The sequence below is a fragment of the Nestor notabilis genome, unplaced genomic scaffold (genome assembly GCF_000696875.1).
Source record: "Nestor notabilis isolate BGI_N333 unplaced genomic scaffold, ASM69687v1 scaffold10308, whole genome shotgun sequence".
Lineage (NCBI taxonomy): Eukaryota > Metazoa > Chordata > Aves > Psittaciformes > Psittacidae > Nestor > Nestor notabilis.
The window spans coordinates 3,812-23,320 of record NW_009940568.1 but is presented as its reverse complement, the minus strand read 5'-3'; the positions used below and the strand labels follow the sequence as shown (position 1 = coordinate 23,320).

The following is a 19,509-nucleotide window of genomic DNA, read 5'->3' as shown; positions in this document are numbered from 1 at the left end:
ACATAATTAATTATAAAAATATGAAAAACTAACTACTCTGCAACAAACCCAACATTATTCCTTAAATGAGTAAATTCATTAACAGCAATTCAGAAATGTTTCTCAAAGTCATGTATCTGCCTTTTTTAGATTATGTACCATGCATAACTACTTATCAACCTGCATTAATAGAACTGTAATTTATAGCAGTATGTCACAGCTGTCAAACTGCCAGAAAAGTGATGCAAGCCATGTTTACGTTCAGGCAGTTGCAAACCGACAGCTCTAACATTACCTTCTTGCCTAATGATAGACTAATACTCCTTTAAAATTATAGTAGTATATGATCATTACAGAAAAAAGAATATCTCTTTTAAAAAGCTGCACTCAAGTCTAGTCTATTCAAGATTCTGTTGAAAGCCAACTGAATGAGACAGCAACTACTTAAATGCCAGGTATGAAAATAATTTATATTACTAGATCTCAAACTGCTATGCCCACTGTGATTGTGCAAATCCTTTTGTTTACCTGAAACAGATTTATGGATAATCTTGGCAAAGAAGGTATAAATCCATGCCATTTTACAGAAATGGAATATCACAGAGTAAAAACCAAATTCCAAATAAAACAATCATATTTGATAAAATTTTATGCTTAATATAAGTATTAAGGCTAATATTTGTTTTTATCTCTACTGTTCCTAACTTTGCCTGTATCTTCCCATAACTTCATTTTATTTCTTTTTTGCAGACTGTCTTCTCTCTCACAGATCTCTCCATCTTCTTCATATTAAGGAGAAACAAAGGGTAAATAATTTCTTATTCAAAATACTGCTTTAAAACACATGAAATTAAAGTGGAATACCTGTAAGTTTAATTCAAAGCAGTAAATACGCCATTAGTGGCTTCAAGCTGCATATGCTTCATAGATAAGAAACTTCCATGCATTCACAACCATTATACAAAACACTTTTCTGAAGCCTGCTTTCACATCACTAGCTGTGCTGTTATATAGCTACAATGCCACAATTATGAAGAAAATCTTACCTCCTTTGATTCCTATAATGGTACCTCGAAGACCAACTGGAACAGAAAAGTTCTCTCTTACATTGACAACACGGTCAAACAGCTTATACTCTGCATCTCTATCTGGAACAACCCCATTCTGTTGTTCTAATGGCTGACAATAACCAAAAGACTGTGTTAATGTTTGCAAAAAAATAGCGATTACAATCAAAATGCATTTATAACAATATCTGAAAAACACACTACAAAGTGAACTATCGTGTGTGTGTGTTTAAGAACAGAGATTCTTCCTCCCTAGACACAAAGCATTTTTTTTTTCTTGCTGCTGTCACTTACTGCTTCTGCCTGAGAAACAAAATGCCAGACCAATGGGATCAGTTTAGATAAAATAAAGCCATCAGGTGTAACCTGCCTGTATGAGTAACATGGCTGTCTCTGAAATGCCAAGCAAGATGAGCAGTTGGTTCTATGTCAAGAACTGAACAAAAAGCAAAACAGGCAAGAAGAGACTAACAGGAAGTACATTTTATTTTGCCTTCATTGTACAGCCAATAAGAACTGTAGAAGCATGAAGGACAGAAGGTAGAAAAGAACTGAAAGTCAGTGTAATACCTCATGAAGTCTTTAGTAGAAATTCTCTCTTTTTAGAAAAAGACTATGTTATCAAACTGATTTTTCTAGAATGCATCATAAAACTTTTCCTTCCATCAATAATGTCATACAATTCCCCTCTCTGAAAGTTGGTATGCTTAGGTAAAATAAATACCATCTGGACAAATTAACTTCAAGAAAAACTCTTCACGTCACTTACTCTGTACAGTAAATGGGGTTTCACTGTTACTCGCACCTTCTTGTTGCTCTTTCTCTGCTAAAGGAAAGAAACAGAAAGTTATTACAAACTAGTATAGGAAACAACAGTGGATTTCACATATAACAGAACACCTAAAAAGATAATGGAGAATTCTTTTGTTTCTTTTAGATAAAGGTATACAGCTTTGTGAAGTCTTTAGGATGACTAAGGCCAGTTTTCAAAACATGAGATTTCTTACCAAAGCTTTTACATTGTTTGGCTAATTTGAGAATTCACACCGATTTTATTAACATGTCCTTGCAAGTAATTTCAAAGAAATAAGCCCATTGTTTCACGTGCCTTTGCCTTTAGCATTTGCTTTAGTAGTTTCCTTGTCCCCTTTTTTGATCTGTGGCTTTCAGAACAATTTTCTAATTTTCCTCAGACCAAAGAGAAACTGCAAGGGAAAACCAGCTGGGATTGCATGTAGAAAAAGCACTTCAGTAGTTCAGAATATATATTGACACATGCTCCTTTCTAAAAATCACAGTTCAGAGTGCAGCCTAATGCTGCTGGATTGCCTGAAAAAAGAGTCAATTAAGAAGATTAATAATGAGCTCTTCTGAATTTTTAGGACAATTCACATTACAAATTCAGGCCTTACATTACGTTCTGTATTTTCTTTGGAATGACAGGTAATCTTCAAACGTCTTATTCTAATTCAAAAACTTTCAAAGTAACGAGCAGTTGCTTTTTGGTGCACCCCTGCTCACAATGAAATCACGCTGCATACCTTGCATTTCTCTATTTCTTCTTCAATTTTCTCAACAATGGCTGCATCCAAAATTTGCAAGTCACAAGATGCGCGAGACAAAGCAGACACAGGATGTGCCTTTAACCAGGCAACAATTTCTTGAACTTTCTCAGCTCTAAATAAAAAAATCACACCAATTAAAACTTTTAACTGCATAAACTAAGCATTTTACCACATTCCTTGATTTAATCAGCACGTATGATGATATAGGTGCAATGCTTATATACATTCATAAAGTAACAGAATTTAAGAGTTCTGCGTGAGTTTACAACAAAGGTTAAAAAATAAAAATCTAACTGAATCATGCAATACAGATTCAAAACTATAACCTGAAGTTCTGCCAAGAAAAAAAAAGTATTGGTAAACTATGTCTGCATACAATCAGCTAACCATAACCAGCTGTGATTAAGTGTTCTGTGACCAGCTGTGTCTCAGAACACGGTGAGAAGGAACTTCAGGGCATGCCTCTAGCAAAATGGAGCACAAACCTGAGATTAGTGTCCCACAGAGGTATATCCACCCGGCAGGAGTCCTGCATCATGCAGACTTACCATCTCAAGCCTGTGAACAGGGCTAATACTAAAAGCTTTTTTAATGTTTCTGTACTGTGTCTGGAACTAAGGGTGCTCCTTGTCTCCCAAGAAACTGCCTGAATACATACTTAAAATCTGAAAAGTACTTTAAATTCTGTACATGTTATTTTTCAAATTTGAAGTGATCTTTAACATTTGAAATAATTACTGCTTATTTTCCAAAAAAGATCTTTTGGTGATTTTTGTGATTATTCAAAACTATGCTTATTGAAGGTTACTTTAAAAGCAAGAATCATAAAGTAGATACTGAAAATTAGTTTTCTCACTTATCAGACTCTGACAGAGACTTGGACTCCACAACTACAATGTACAACGTTCTGATAATTTTTCCAGAGTCATCACTAAACTCATGTTGCTCAAGGAACAGCAAGGTTACAGTTACATAGCAGCCACTATTTGATTACCATCATTTCACAATGTTGTCAGTCTTTATTCTACTTATTCTGGGGGGCAGGGGGAATAGGAGAAAGATGGCTTACCCATTCTCATCCTCTCCAGGCCAAATGTCATCTTCATAGAAGATATCTTCCTGGCTATTCTTGGCTATATAATTAAACAGTTCAGGAACCCTAAAAAATGAATAAACGGAAGATAAATTTAGTTTAATGTCAGCATAGACCACAAAAAAGCCTCATCAAAACAAACTCTGATGAGCTTCAAAATTTCTGGAGCCCAGACAGATTATTTTTTACTTAATTTAGTGTCATACTGTACATTTGTCAAGGATAAGGTGCTGACAAAATTATCCCAAAATATGCTTCTCCCTGGAGGGAGAGACTGTTGAAGGAAAATACTGGAGTAAAATTTAAAAAAACCCAAAAATCAAGCCATCTCCAAAAGCAAAGTCATTAACTCTTAGAAGATATGTGTCCAGAGCACAAAATCCAACGACTGATCCAAAGATGGATAATTTGGATGAAGTTTGTATCCAATATTTACCTTTCTAAATACTCAGCAAGTAGTTGTTCTACTGCAGAAGAATACATCCATTCATTTCCAACTTTCTTAGTATAGCCAGGAACTTCTTCATTCTTCTTATTGAACTTCAGGTTTAGTCCCACATTCGCTTTGTGTTCTCCATGGGGGCTGGAAATAAGAAAAAGTTTATTAACTTCCAGTAATAAATATGTGTGTGTGTATATACATTAGAAAACATAAACATACAACCTCAGCCTTAAAACACAATAAAATTAAAATTAAATTCATTGTACTGTTTACTTGTTAACATTGTGTCAGCTGTAAATGTTACAGGACATATGCTGTGCTATGGTAGCTTTCCACATCCATGTCCATACCTTTTACTGCAAAGGAGGGTAGGGAATATTTTACCCATCTTCCCTAATAGAGACCTTATCAACCACCATCTACCTGGCGTTTACCAAGTTGTAGATGGATGCCCCTGAATAACCAGTGGGGAACAAATGTACATGTTAAATCAAAGACGACGTTCGTGCATCAACCACTTCCTTAATGAGTTGTCCTAAGAAACCACACAAATACATAAAACTATACTGATTGCCTCCCTTGTATATATATAAAGCAGTTTTATATATATATAAAGCAGGTTTTTTATATATATATATATGAAGTAGTTTTAGTCCTAACTACTTCTTAAAAAAATCTACTTTTAAGAAAGCTTCACATCACAAAACAGTTTATACGCTTGGTGAGAACAACACTTAAACATACCAGAAATTAGGTAGAGTTGTATTAGAATTTAGAAGCTTTTCTACAGTCAAAATTCACAAATAGAACTTACTTTTTCTTTGATCCTCTTCCAATAAAGATACTCCCTGTAAATCTGGAGACAAGATATCCACTTACTCCAAGACGGCTGGCCAAAATATATGCAGGATTGTATTTCACAGAGTATTTCTTTAAAACAAACAAACAAAAAATATTGGCAATTCCCAAAGGATAATAATTTTTATACAAAGGGCAAATGAATGAAGCATCCCTTAAAGACATTTACCATTGCAAAATAGATTTGACCAATTCTTTAAGCTTCTACCAGAAGCACTTACATGCTGGTTCTGTATTAAAGGATCAAGCTGGGGTTCACATGGAATATTGAAAACGACACGAATTCTACCTTCTGTGATCACATCACGTGAATCTTGAACCTTGGAGAGAAACACAACACATTAAAAATGTTATTTAAAAACCACAGTCTCTGGATACTTTGTCAATAATTTTGCTGCAGCAGTCACGGAGATACTTATAGATTCATCATCATGCCTTGACCTGTACATTCCTCACAGAGGCAATGAAACAGCATTAAAGGAATTGATGACTAAAATTGGTCCAAAATGGGAACTCTCTGCATTGCAAATTATCCCAAATAATTACTAAAAATAATCACGCATTGAAGCTGTGCTATCTTTTTCCTGCAATGTGAACAACAGTGATAGGGAAAGCAGAAGAACTCCCTCCTCCTCTGACTAAGCCATCAGGGAATCTTTGATATGAAATTTTAGCCAGCAAGCGACCACTGCTACCACAGAACATATTTTTATTATTTTAGGCTTGTGAATAAAGAAGTCGGGGTGTGTGGGGGGGAGGGTTGGGTGGGTGTGGAAGGAAAAAGATATGAGTGGAACTAACTTCTCCCATGCAGCCATAGTAAGGAGATCCCAGCATAAACGCTATACTTCCAGGAGGAAATAAGTCATCCAAAGTTTTGATGTTTGAAAAACGAGAGTCAAAGGCTTTGATATCCTACATAAAAAAAACAAAATTGATAATGTTAAGTATCATCAGGTTACAGTAGAATAATTAAGAAATTCATCTAAATAGACACTTATTCTAAAACATCTGCATCTGAAATAATTCAAAGGCAAAGAAGTTAATGCTATATTACACAAGCAACAATGCTACCCTGTAGAGCACCACTAACTGTACTTCATTCAAAATACCATCAGTAAAAACATGACAAATGATATTTTTTCAGCAAGATCTCTAAACTGTGCAAATTTTGTCCCAAATTTCATGATGAAATCCTTGCCTAAGCATGATATGTTTCTTAATACAATAAATTACATTAATTTGTTCATTTTTGTCCATTCTTTTGTTTTAAAGGAACATATACTCTTTCCTCTGCATACTCTCAACAGAGTAAGGTGCTGTGCACCTTCTGTATTTACCTTGACAACAGTTTGATAAACAAAAGGAAGAACTTGTTTGGACCACTGCTTCTCCAAATAAACTTCTCCATTTTGTTTCAGTTGGTATCTATTACCAGTGAGTAACTGAGCATATACAACTATTGATGTTTCGTGGATAATTATTCCTTTTCTTCTCTGGTAGCTGAATACAAAGCAGAACATTTAGTTTGATTACAATAAACAGAACTGAACCAAGAGGATGGAATTAATTGCTTGAAATAAAATAAACAACAACAAAATTATTCCAATAGTTTGCTTCACATTTTATAAAGATGTCCAGAATAAACAGCTTAACCAATTGCTTGTACATGGCAGTTGCACAACCACCACTACACAGCCAAGTGTGTTAATTTAAACACGTTTGTACCAGTACAGTGAGAAGTGTTGGGGTAATTAAGGCCGTTAACAAAAATGACAGCTAATAAAATGGCAAGTTTCTGTACCTCAGTTGTCTTCCACTGGGCACCCACAATTCAGAAGAGCAAAAGCTGTATTCAAATTTAACAATGCTAAGCTGTTGAAGTTATATAGAATAGAGTCATACAGTATCTAGTTACACCTCCTACAACTGAAGACTACTAAGACCAGAACAGAAAATTGCGTGGGAGAGTAAATACTGAAACTCATTCATTTAAGAATTCTTTTGTAACAGCATCTAATGTGAAATACCTAGGGACTAACTCCATATATTCTGAAATTTCAGCATGAGCTCTTTTATGGGTTTTTTGTTTTTTTTTTTTTTTAATTCCAGCAGACTCATTAACCCTTATCATCAAGTATGCAGCAGCTCTTCTCTGTTACTTAGGTCTGTAATACAGCAACAAAACATCGCTAAGCTATGAAATGCAAAGTTACACTCGATTTGCAAAGTTACTTACTGCTCTGAAATGCCTTGAATGTCTTTTAACCATGTGCTTTGTTCCTTATCTCCAACGTATGCCACTTTAGTTGGGGGCACTGCATTTCCCATGTAAAGCTTCTGTGTGCCATGTGGTTCTTCCAAATAAAACCTTGAGAATACCATGACAAGTATGAATCTAACCACATGAGATTAATCTAGACATAACCAATTGTGAGCAGAACTTAGAACAGTTAGAAATCACTTGTTAAGGACTTGCAGCACCGTTTTCTCAACCCCTTATACAACAGACCACACAGCATATTTTCCTATAAAAAATACCAGTGCATAAGTTGAAAAGATTGTGTAGAAATGTTTTCTTTTACATTAATTCGTGTGGATTTCTGTGCATGCATTTTCCCCCTCAAAGTTAAGAAAGAGCTCTTCCAAACTTCTACCTAATGGCAAAATACTGAAGGACTGGACTTCTACAGAGATAACCAAACCTCAGAATGACGTTAAACAAAGGTTCTTCCACCAAGCAGCCTTTGATACATCTGGACTAATTTGCTGTTAGCAAGTATTGCAATAAAAACACAAAACTTATTTTGAATAAAACAATAAAGATGACAAACAAAGATCTATGAAATGTCTCTTACTTAGTTTCTCCATCTGACACAGCAACAACTCTGGCTTCTTCAAGGTGTGGCCAGTTAACGAAAACACGTTTTCCAAGTACCAAACTGGCAACATTTTCTACTACCTGAAAAAAATCCAAACAACCAGAAGTTACTAATTGTTTAACATACTAAAAGATTTCTGTTAAAGTGTTTTCAAACCGTTTTTGCAATAAAAACTATCCTAGTAAAACAACAGTTTTTTTCAGAATAAAAAACTCATTTTAGCTTATTAAATTATATTTTGATACATATAACAATCTCTTATTAGAAATGGAGAATAATATTTAATTTTTTTGGACAAAGTATCATATTCCAAGTGTGGCTCTTTATATGTAGCATATGTTAGTTGTAAGACCTGGATTGATTTACATTTCTGGTATAGGCTTACTACGTCCTCTTTTTGTTAAATCCCTAAGAACTATTTGTGTCTGTGGAACACAATGATCAAGCTGACAATTTGAAATTAGTGGAATATTTTTTATTGTACATTTTACTTTTGTATTTCACTGAAATAAAGGAACAGCGCTTATGTCCTGGACTTAACCAGCATCTGTAATTTTAGTCTCACATTATCTTCTGTTTTTTTCAATGAGTTTCTACTATTTTTTAATGTATTATTTTGGCTTATTTAATTATCTCTGCCAAGTATCTATAGTCACTCTCCCTAACTCTCTCCTGTAAAATCCTATCTTGTCATTTTTCTCCTCTGTTCTTTCCTGGTTTTATTTATTTATCTCTGAATCTTTTTTTCTTTTCCCAGATTTATCCTATTCTACTTCATACTTTTGATTATTAAATAGAGTTGGCTTTTAAAGGATTTAAAAGAAATATATATTTTGCTTCTTAATGTCTCTGCATCAACTCTTTCCTCTAATTCCTCTATTAAACAGTCTTATTTAAGTGGAAGATGTTAAGTCTGCTTTGTTGATGAAAAGGGACTAATTGAAAATGAAAAGGTCTATATACTCAGCTACACAAAAGACAAGGGGCGCTGGTCTGGAGACCCTGCTTCCTTGCATTTATACTATTTCCAACTATTAATTACTCAGGAGTGAGTCTCACCAGCTCCTTACCTGAGAACATCTGATGACTGCCCACAGAGAAATGCCAGAAACTCTACTAGGGAGTCTGACATTTAGTATTCTTAAGTCAGAACAAATTTAAGCCTTTCAGCAGATTCCCAGAATTCCAGATGGTTCCCCACACAAATACAGCATTTTAATCCTAATGAACTTTTTGCTATTGACTTTGACAGTCAACAAAAGCTTTCAGTATGAACTAATAACATTGATGTTTTCAGTGAACTGATTTGACTGATGTTTTCAAAATACATAGTCAGAATACTACCACCTAATGGTCTCCACTTTGGGCTGGGAGTTAACAACTCCATAGTTCTTGTGCTGGCAATTAATTCTATGGCTTTGAGCATACGGTCATACTTCATCTCCTTTCTATCAATTAACCAAATTTTAACAAGTTATACATAAAGCTCATTTTGAAATCAAGCATTCCTAGTCAAATAAGATTTTACAAAGTATCTAAATATATTATTTTACATTAACTATTCAATATATTAACTATTCTTTAAGAAATGCTTGGGTTTAAACATTTTCTTAAAAACTTTTTTAGTAGTACTCTATAAACATTTTTCTTCTGTAATACAAGACACAAATAACCAACATTCCAAATCTGACTATTCAACAAATCAGTTCTTTTATGACAAGTTGTTTTTGGTGTGGGTTTTTTGTTTGTTTGGGTTTTTTTGTATTGTTTTAGGTTTTTTGTTTGTTTGTTTGTTTTTTGTTACCAGCTGACTGCTTACCTGTTCTTTTGAGTTCTCATTAGCTATGATTTCTAACATCATGTTTTCTCCATGGCTGCTTTGCTGAAACACCTGGACACCACTTTTTCTAAGATGGAACTGTGTAAAAACAAAACAGCAGATAAAACTTACTGGATCTCTTACATAGCTATCTATTAAATACAGTGGAAAACATCAGAAGAGAAAAATCTTTTACCTTATGTTTAATGTGCTTTAAAGTAGGAAATCCACAGAAATATAATGCACTCTTGTTGATTTTAGTTATCTTATTGTGGGTTATTTCTACGTGCCAAGCATCCAAAGGTATAGTTTTATACCTAAAAAACAAGTTGAACAATATTTGCTCATGCAGATTGACCTTCGGCTCTAGAAACTTTCATTACTCATTCAAACACTCATTAATTGACCAATGCTTTGACTTTTCTGTAGGGTGCCAATTAAGTCACTTGGAATCTCTACAAAGGACTATGCTATTGCTAGACACTACTCATTAAGAAAAAGACAAAACATCAAGCCACAGTATGTCTCAATCTCACTATTTTAATTCACTGTTATTGTCAAATTCTTAACTGCAATGGTTCCATGTGGTATCATGCATTTTCACAACTATTAATTCTCCACTGAGTGTAATCCTGCAGCAGGCATTCCTCCTCTATTATGCTTTAAGTCTGACTACTATCAAGGTTAGGTTTCCATTTAGTCTTGAAACCTCAGCCTTTGTTACATAAAGCTGGCTACTTTCAGTGCAAGGAAGGTGAAACACACACTCGTGTTCAACTCTGCACTGGATTCAAATGCTTTCATTTTTCTTATAAATGCTCTGGAATTAGCGTGTTGATAAATTGTCACTATTATCAGGTAGTTGTACTAGTCTTTCATCCTGTGTGTCATACAAAGTTTACTAATTCTCTTAAGAGTGTTCTGCTGACTTAGCATTGGTTCACTTGTTTCGCAAAGTAACGCTGGAAGGGGCAAACACTTTTACCAAACAATTTAATTGTAAACACTTTTACCATGCCATCCACAACAGGTAACATACAATTCAACATTTTACTTTTTTTCAGTGTATATACTGGCATATACAAGCTTTGGTTAAAATGCTAATAAAAAGTATTCTACCTTCTTTTAGTCTACTCTAAAACAGTTATGACAGTTTTACCTTGTATGGCATCTTTCTATTGCAGGGAATTTCTCGGGCCACGGTGACATGTACTGGAACTCTGCATCTTTGTCATACCAGTACATTAAGCAAGCACTATGAGTATTTCTTCGTTTCTCCTCTTCTTTTAGGCACTTATTACAGGATTCCATGGCCAGCAGCAGTCGTTTCTAAATTTTAGAGAAATTAGTGTATGTGAAACTGGCAACAAAAATTAGCATGGAAACATCTACTGCGGGTAAGTGGATAGCTATTTTTTTTGGCTAATATGTTAAGTTTCTAATTGCGGCATCACCTTTCTTTGTGACCCGGCTCTCTAATAAAACCAAAACAATTCCAATGGAATGCCTTTGGAGAATAAGTATTACCTTTTTGCAAATATAGTTTCCAAAGGCTAGCTATATTTTGCCTTTTACATTTAACATACAAAGAAATATTAAAAATATTTTAAATGTCATCATAAAATTCTACAAACTAACTGTTGAAAAAGCTTCAAAAGCTTATGTGTCATTCAAGTAGCAACTGTTGTCTTTTGTGAGAAGACTAAGTCCTGTCAACTTTTCACTTCAAACTATGGAAACAATTGATAGGCACATGCCACCACCTGTATATACGCTTAACATCTAATCTGCACTTCTATTTTCATCCACTCTTTGATGTGCTCTAATTTAATCTGATAAAAAAATATTACAATAACATATATATTACTATTATCCTATCTACAAAAGGAAAATGTTACTACTATTTTATTCCTCTCCTTTTTACCGCTTGATTTGTACTTAATGTCTTCTACCCATTTACTGGTGTTCATATGAAGAGATTTCCTGTAAACAGTCTGGCTTTTTCTTTCCCCTCCAAGTGTTTCTTTTTTTTTTTCCCTCATTTTTCTTTTTATGTATTCATATATATGATTTTTTTTCCCCTCAAATAATATGAAACTAAATATTTGAATAGCTGACCAAAAACATGAACAACAAAAACTCCACAGCCTTTACTTAAGACTTCTGCCACTTGCAGCTAACATTGCTTGTGGTAACTTAATCTGGCCTTACCCTCCAAGCAGCAAACATTTATATTTTTCTGTAGTCTTACTTAGTATTAAACTCCCATTTAATTTCATGTCTAACTGATTATTAATTAAGAAGTTTAGCAACTTCGTTACAAAGCTTTTATAGAGAGCAGGAGTTGAAAGATCTTACCTCATCAATAAATGGGATTAATACTACAGCTTCCCATTCTTGCTGTTTTCCATTTAGATCAGTTTTAAAGTCTGGTGGATAATACTCTATAATAGGAGAGTCTTGACTAATCATCAAATGCTAGGAAAATACAATATTAAAATTAAATAATATCAGAGACAAATTAGCAATAATGCTAGGAAGAGATAGAGGAAGGCTAGTATTAAAACCAATTCAAGGCTGAACAGGAATTTCGCATTTATAATTTAAATATCCTAGTCTGAAATTGCTTAGCAAATGCAAAATTTTCTATTTATTACAATATACTTAAGAATAATAAGAAGTATTTCACCATACATCTAAAATTTGAAGGTAGAATGTAATTAAGAGGACATGCAAAAATATCCAGGAAAGACTTCAGAATAAAGCAGACAACCAGTAAGTGACAGGTAAATGAAATTTAATTCTAAATCCTACCTGGTAGCATTTAGGTAGCAGATCTTTGCTAGCTGCTGGAAGTACAGCAAGAAGCTGTTCAAATGGCATGAAAGGTTTTCCCAGTTCAAATTTGATTTTGAGTTCACCTATGTTGCGAATATCTGACAGATAAGGTGCATAATGATAAGGATAATACCTGCAGGGGAAAAAAACCTCTTAAGTTACTCAATTTCAGCACAGCAATGTTAACCGATCAGAAACAAACAGAACCGCATTAAATATTCCAAGCACACAAGGTGAAACAATTTCTCATTTGACAATTTTTCTTACCAGCTCCATGACTGAACTCCGTGGTAATAATAATGCAAAATCCATTGTATTGCCTGGACATAACATTCAGCTTGATCAGCCAAGAAGTCACTTAAAAGGAAAAAGAAAGATACTTACTAGTTTTCCTCATTTTCACTAGTATATAAAAATTACTTAGCACTTTCTACATAGGAATGAAGACAGAGCATTTGAGGAACCTAATAAGACCATGGTTTTCTAGACTGATTGAACACTAATTGAATTTTTCTCTCTGGTCCTCACATACTTATTACAGAAAACTTGGCTTGCAGCTCTTATTGCATTAGCCAAAAGTATCACCAATGCAGTCTGCTGCCACATATTCTCTGCTTTCGACATGGATGAAAATTCTGTCTTGTAATAGATATATGTAAAGACTTATCTTTGGTGTTTAAAAAAAGAAAAAGAAAGGGGAAAAAAAAAACCCCATACACTTACTCAGAAACTACTTCTACCCCCATTTTAGTCATGTAGTAAGTTCTTTTGTATTGCCTAAATTCAGTTTCAAACAGATCATCATCTTCTGGTTCATCTTCCAATACAGCTGAAAAAGCAGTCATGAAAAGAAAAGAATGAATGTTCACTTCTCTACTATAGTAAGGTTGAAGACTTTCAGTTTTGCCTTTCTTGCACTGAAAGTACCATGAAACAAATCAATCAAAATCTTTACGCAGAGGAAGTCTGGAACGCTTTTGTCCTTTAAAGACTGGCAACCCATTTCGTAGCCCAATTACAGAACAAAGGAAAAAATACAAGCTATCAGAAAACAACTTAAAGCATTAACATACATTTTAAAATTTAAGCTTTGTCAAGAAGCATCTTATATCATAGAGTAGTATTCATACCTTTTTTACATTAAATTTCATAACATGAGCAAAAGACATTTCCTACAAGTGGAATGAGTTTAAAAACAACTCACACAACCAAAAACCCCAACGTCATATAAAAATCTGTTAATTTATCCCCACCTGTATAACAAAATACCTAAGTATACAATTATCAAAAACATAATTTTGAAGATTTGCTCATTCTTTCCTTCAATTCATTATGAAAATACTGATCAGGGAAGAAGCACTTCAAAAGCTTTAGCCCCATTCCCTCTCACCATAAGCCAGTGATGTGCAGTTCCAATTACCTACAGCTGACTACAGTAATTCTTTCATTTAGATTAAGGTAATTTCTGACATAAAATTCTTACAGATCTTCCAAATCTATACACAAATTAAAAAGATTCTTTTCTGTAATATGCATATCGAAAAATTACTTGCACTTACTTTTAGGGGTCACTTCACCTTCATTTTTTTCTAAAGCAGCCAAACATATCGAGTTTTCCTGAGCCTATTAATTAGTATTTGAGATAAAGTAAAAAGACAGAATAATAGGCACATACCTCATTCACAACCATATAATCTGCAACTCAGAATGTTATAACAAAGATGTTCAAACATTATTTAGTATAAATACCACTACATTTCCTTCTCTTTTAGTTGCCTAGGGAAAATGATTTTATCAGACAAAAGGACAGACCACACAAAGGAGAAGGCTCAAATAAAATCTCAACTACCTTTATAAAATATCTGCAGAATTGTTTTCCAAAATACAACTGTTTCCAAAATTGTGTAGTACGTATTTAAGGATTTTTACCTACATCATGCATTGTGCTACAGCACCAGTACGCAGTCAAATTTTTCATGAGTATATTTTTAAGAACTCAAATGACTTCTGTGGGAAGTAAGGACACGAGAAATCTTGTTTTAGAGCATCAAACAAGCCAAACATTCACTTCATTCTCACAGTCTTTTGTGTACAGCACTGAGTAGCTTTCAGTAAGCAGAGTCTTCCCCTCTGAGATACGCAAGCTCCTGATTGTTACTGCCGTTCAAAGGATCAGTGAAGATGGCTAGCTAATACTGTACAGCTGCTCCAAACTTCTCAAGCAAATAAGAAAACAACCACCAATAAAAGATACCTTATTAAAGGAAGAACTAACATCTTTTTCTTAGAAACCAGAAGCTGCATTAAAGAACAGGATAATGATATACAGTGACAGATTAATCTTTAAGGGATTTCCTGCTGCTACTCTACACTCTGCTGAAGGAATATATTGAAAGATAGCCAATGGAGGTGGCGGTGGGGAACATCATAGCGGGGAAGAGTCAAGATACAGAGAAAGGTGCTGTTCCTTATTAACCAGTTATAGCTAAAATTGCAAGTTTAATAACAAATCTGAGACAGCTCACACCAATGAAACTCCTATTTATCTATTCATTGTCAAACAGTTGGCCAATACCAACACATGCATGAATGATCTATCAGTGTATTTGAAATATATAAAATTGACAGCAGGCTATGCAATGAAAAGTAAAATGACAAAGCATAGCAAGTTTGACCACAACTCACCCACAAGTAAGTTTTGCTGCAGTTGAGAAGAGATAAAGTGACATAAAGCATTAAGCTATGGGTTTACAAGATTTCAAAAGTCCTAAGAACCTGACCTTGATTTAACCATTTCATCACTCACAACCAGCAATGCACACAGGCAGTTCCTCAGACATTACATTTTACTACCATTTCTGATCTCAGAAAAACCTCAGAACAGAGGTTTATGCCATTTAATTTGTCTAAAATCAAGTTACTGATTTGCAATAAGTAACACTCATAGTTCCAAAATTGCACGTGCAGAATACTAACCTTTTGTTTCTTTTGTTTAATTTTTCTGGCTTCCTCTGCTGCAATACCAGCTGCCTCATTGAGGTATTTATTGCCTACTTTACTTTCAAACCATTTTAGGTCTACAAAGACTTCACTGAAGTGTTCACGATCAAACTGTACAAGAAGATTAAAGTAAGTTTAAAAATATTTGAGGGAAGATGAATTTAGAGTGCTAAATTAACAATGTCTTCATAGTACATGCATTAGGTTACACCTGGAGGCATTTGTACATAAACATTTTTGCCCTAGAGCTACAATTAAACCAATAGATTAGCATTAAAAATATTTTTTTCTTAGTGATACATAACATATACCCAAGCTGTATTTTGTTTTCTTTCAGTAAGGCAGCATTGTGTAATAAAAATAGCTAGATAATTTCCACATTTCACTATCAACTCTAGAAGTAGTAAAACATATGTAGGGCTTGGGTGCCACACATGCAACGCTTTCATACTTCTACCCAAGAATCAGAAGACAGGGCTGAAACAGGGAAAGCAGACGAATGAACTTCCTCCTTCCAAGTTCAGCAGAAGGCTGAGACCTTTCCCGTTCTATCTGCCTCCTGTATGCCAGTGAATTAATGAAGAATGGTGATGCCTGTCTCAAAGATACTAATGCTTCATCACTCTTGACCAATGATCTTCATTAAAAACTTGTAAAATTACTGCTCTCCAAGAGCTTATCCCACAAGAAAGTGACCAGCAAAGAATATTGCTGCCTAGAGCACGTTTTGCACAGTACTGTCCCTCATTACTCAAATGAGGTAAATCCTCATTTGATTTGCAGTACTAAAAGACACTGGCTAAAGCATAGATTAAACGATTCAATCTTTTTCCTCTTATGATAAGATTAAACAGAAACTGATTGGATCCCATCATTTAAATGATAAGACTTAACCACTTCTAAAACTCAGTCATTTAACAGTTCATTAAAACTACAGCATGGTGTATTTTAGGGCACCATATTGAGGTTAAATTCAACAGACTATACCATTCTATACAGAGCAATTTTGAAATTACTCACATCTGATAATCTCGTGAGATATTTCTCAAAGCGTTTTAAATTCAGATGTCCATTCTCATTTATGTAACCTATTGGGAAAATAAAGTACGGGTTTTAAATTAACAATTTTAAAATTTCAATTTAAATGCCCCATAGATAACAGAATGCAGTCTTCCTGCCTGTCTAAAGAAAGTGTTAGAAATGCTAAACATTCTAACATGGTTAAAAAGGTCAATAAATATTAACACGGGAATGTTAATGTTTCTTCTTTCCACAACTGTGGAAAAGTGTTCTTACCTCCCAGTTCTGGCAAGATAGCCATGTATGTTCTATAAAGTAGCGGCAGTGCATCATGATTAATGTGTAAATGAGGTAGATGAGGAATAAAATCATTTCCTACAAGGAAACCCATTAAGATCCAATCATCTATTATCCTTTCAATATCATATTCAAAGGAAATCTTGTCCTGGAGGGGGGTGGGGAGGGGGAAACAAACACAGCAGTGTAATTTTTATTATCATGTTGCATAAAAAGACCTCACACACTTTTTCAGTCACAGCTCCATTAAAAACTTACTTTTACTGGTGAAAATTCATAATCGATATATTCTCTCATAAGTGATAAGTGCAGTAAATGAAATGTGGTTTCCTCTGGGGCACATGCTCTGTAAATTATTCAAAACATTAAATTAAATTATTTATGAACACACTTTCAACATGAATATTTAATAAATCCAAGGTTACCTAAAACCAAGTAATCTTACTGGGATTAAATCTTTGCAGAAGAAATACATAAACTTTTCTTTGCATCTGTTTTAGGATTCATCTGGTTAAATAAAATTTTGCAGTAGAATCTTCTGAACAGGAGACATAAGTGCACTGTATGGAAAACAGCTAGCTTAGAGAAAGCAGGGCAGCTTTGTAAAGTTCCATGTTTCATTAACTATTTCCCAAGTAATTATCACATTGTCCAAAAAATGGACAGCCTAACCTAACTTTGTACCAAACAAATAAATTTTAAGGTATTTTAGAACTAGTCTGAGTACACATAGAGTATAAAGCTCATGTCTAAAGTTGCTGGGTTACATCTGCAATCATTTGAAATGCTTGTTGTAAGAAAGAATATGTTCAACTTAAAGACACACTACGTATGTATTATCTGGTGGCTTCAACACAGCACCAAAAAAAAATTACAAACCTACTATTTATGGCATAGATTAGTCAACATATATTCTGCCTTCTTTTCCTCTTCATTAGAATTACTTAATATGAATGCCAATATTAGGCCAAAACCTCAAGACTGATGTATTATTAAATTCATAAAGGACTATTTCACCTTGTAGATACTATAACCAGCTGGGACCACCTCCAATGACAAACCAACAGAAATATCTGTGTATTCAAACATACAAAGCAGATTTTGGCTAAAATCCTCTGAGGAGGATGTGTGTGATATACAAGCTTATATGAAGATTACAAAAATTAACTCTGAACTACAAAGAAGTTTAGACTCTGGCTGCACAGAAGTTTAGACTCAGATTTTTTTTAATGTGCTGATGTCCTGATAGCACATGCTTTCTCATGTAAAATCACTCGAGTGCACAATTTAACAACTTGATTTCATGGATTTTAGCAACAAAGACTTTATTTAGTATGCAATCAATAAAAAAAATCCCAACCTGCTTTAGTCACCCAGTATCTTTCAGATTTAGTTTCATCATATATAAAAAGTGAAGTTAAATCAATTTACCTTTGAGATTTTTTACCACCAAATCTGACTTCTTCTCTTAAGAGTGCAAAGTGTGCCTCATGACTTGTTAATCCCAGCATAATCTGTTATGAAGAAAGATCTTTATTATTATTGAACTGCTACTCAAGATTTGAGCAGCATAAAATAATTTTGCTGTTCTGTTTAATTACAAATTCAAAAGTTTGCAAGAATACAAAGCTACATGCTTGTTTAATAACATTCATTTTAGAATCCTGTGCACTTAGGAAGACATGAAATATACTTTATAAACTTCTGTTGTATTATTTGCACATACCAAGTCAGCATCTAAGCCATAGAGACAGTGTCTTGTGTTTGGGTCGTGATGGGGCTTTGCTTTTTCTGATCTGATGAACTCCATAATTTTATGCTCACCTTCCCCCGGAGTCTGCACAAAAACCCCCCCACAACAACAAATTCATCAGTATTTTTCTATAAAATAAACATCTATTTAACATAAAATATTAACAAAATACAATGACCTCATGGCCTGATAAGTAGACTGTTACTCCTTGCCAGGATTTGTCTGTGGAAATCTTCATATTTACAAAGTATTTAAGATGCTCATGCAATCTGGCCATGAATTCAGTTCCTGAAAACAAAAATCGAAGTTACACACAAAACTTTACACTAGTCATTCAAAACTGTATTTACATATCAAAATTATTAATGAAAAAACAAAAAAAACCCCTAAAACCAAAACCAACACAACACCAAAACAAAAAAAACAATAAACACAAAAACATCCAAAACAAACAAAAGCAACAACAACAAAAAACCAAACCACAAAACTCAACAAACAAACAAAAAAAAACCCCAAACCAAAAACACCTCAAAACCCAAGTTAAAATTCCGCATGGGATGAAGGGAATAGCTGAGTTTTTTCCTATGAGAATCCATCTTTTCCACTGCAATCTACAAAAATTTTTAGAGGAAGACAGTATTCCAGTCTTACTAGAAGTTATTTAAACTTCTGTTCTCAACTTGAGCCTTTACCAATTTTGTTCTCCAATTAAAAAAAAAATTCTTTAGGGTAGGGAAATAGATGCAAAACCATAAATCTAAACATTTAAATTTAAATACTCAACAAATATTCTTACCTGGTGTAATACAGTTGGAGTCAAATCTGGCTTCTGTTGGGAGAGTTTCTCCCTTTTCTAAAGCCTTTTTTATTTTGTCCTCTGCCTCTTTTGCTGATCT

General features: G+C 34.1%; 1 protein-coding gene across 1 annotated transcript in view; it reads right to left on the bottom strand.

Moving 5' to 3' along the window:
- Positions 1 to 19,509, bottom strand: part of XRN1 (5'-3' exoribonuclease 1) — a 29,688-nt gene that overhangs the window by 7,980 nt on the left and 2,199 nt on the right. Inside the window, exons 3-29 of the mRNA XM_010020424.1 lie at positions 19,410 to 19,507; positions 18,792 to 18,901; positions 18,587 to 18,697; positions 18,292 to 18,374; positions 17,119 to 17,206; positions 16,840 to 17,008; positions 16,564 to 16,631; positions 15,520 to 15,654; positions 14,103 to 14,166; positions 13,267 to 13,372; positions 12,811 to 12,900; positions 12,520 to 12,676; positions 12,064 to 12,183; positions 10,865 to 11,034; positions 9,902 to 10,022; positions 9,706 to 9,804; positions 7,863 to 7,966; positions 7,244 to 7,375; positions 6,345 to 6,507; positions 5,806 to 5,919; positions 5,226 to 5,324; positions 4,961 to 5,076; positions 4,141 to 4,287; positions 3,681 to 3,770; positions 2,588 to 2,723; positions 1,816 to 1,872; positions 1,026 to 1,158 (exon numbers count right to left, since the gene is read on the bottom strand). Of these exons, the coding sequence (XP_010018726.1) occupies positions 1,026 to 1,158; positions 1,816 to 1,872; positions 2,588 to 2,723; positions 3,681 to 3,770; positions 4,141 to 4,287; positions 4,961 to 5,076; positions 5,226 to 5,324; positions 5,806 to 5,919; positions 6,345 to 6,507; positions 7,244 to 7,375; positions 7,863 to 7,966; positions 9,706 to 9,804; positions 9,902 to 10,022; positions 10,865 to 11,034; positions 12,064 to 12,183; positions 12,520 to 12,676; positions 12,811 to 12,900; positions 13,267 to 13,372; positions 14,103 to 14,166; positions 15,520 to 15,654; positions 16,564 to 16,631; positions 16,840 to 17,008; positions 17,119 to 17,206; positions 18,292 to 18,374; positions 18,587 to 18,697; positions 18,792 to 18,901; positions 19,410 to 19,507 (3,080 nt within the window). The remainder of the gene's footprint in view (positions 1 to 1,025; positions 1,159 to 1,815; positions 1,873 to 2,587; positions 2,724 to 3,680; positions 3,771 to 4,140; positions 4,288 to 4,960; positions 5,077 to 5,225; positions 5,325 to 5,805; positions 5,920 to 6,344; positions 6,508 to 7,243; positions 7,376 to 7,862; positions 7,967 to 9,705; positions 9,805 to 9,901; positions 10,023 to 10,864; positions 11,035 to 12,063; positions 12,184 to 12,519; positions 12,677 to 12,810; positions 12,901 to 13,266; positions 13,373 to 14,102; positions 14,167 to 15,519; positions 15,655 to 16,563; positions 16,632 to 16,839; positions 17,009 to 17,118; positions 17,207 to 18,291; positions 18,375 to 18,586; positions 18,698 to 18,791; positions 18,902 to 19,409; positions 19,508 to 19,509) is intronic.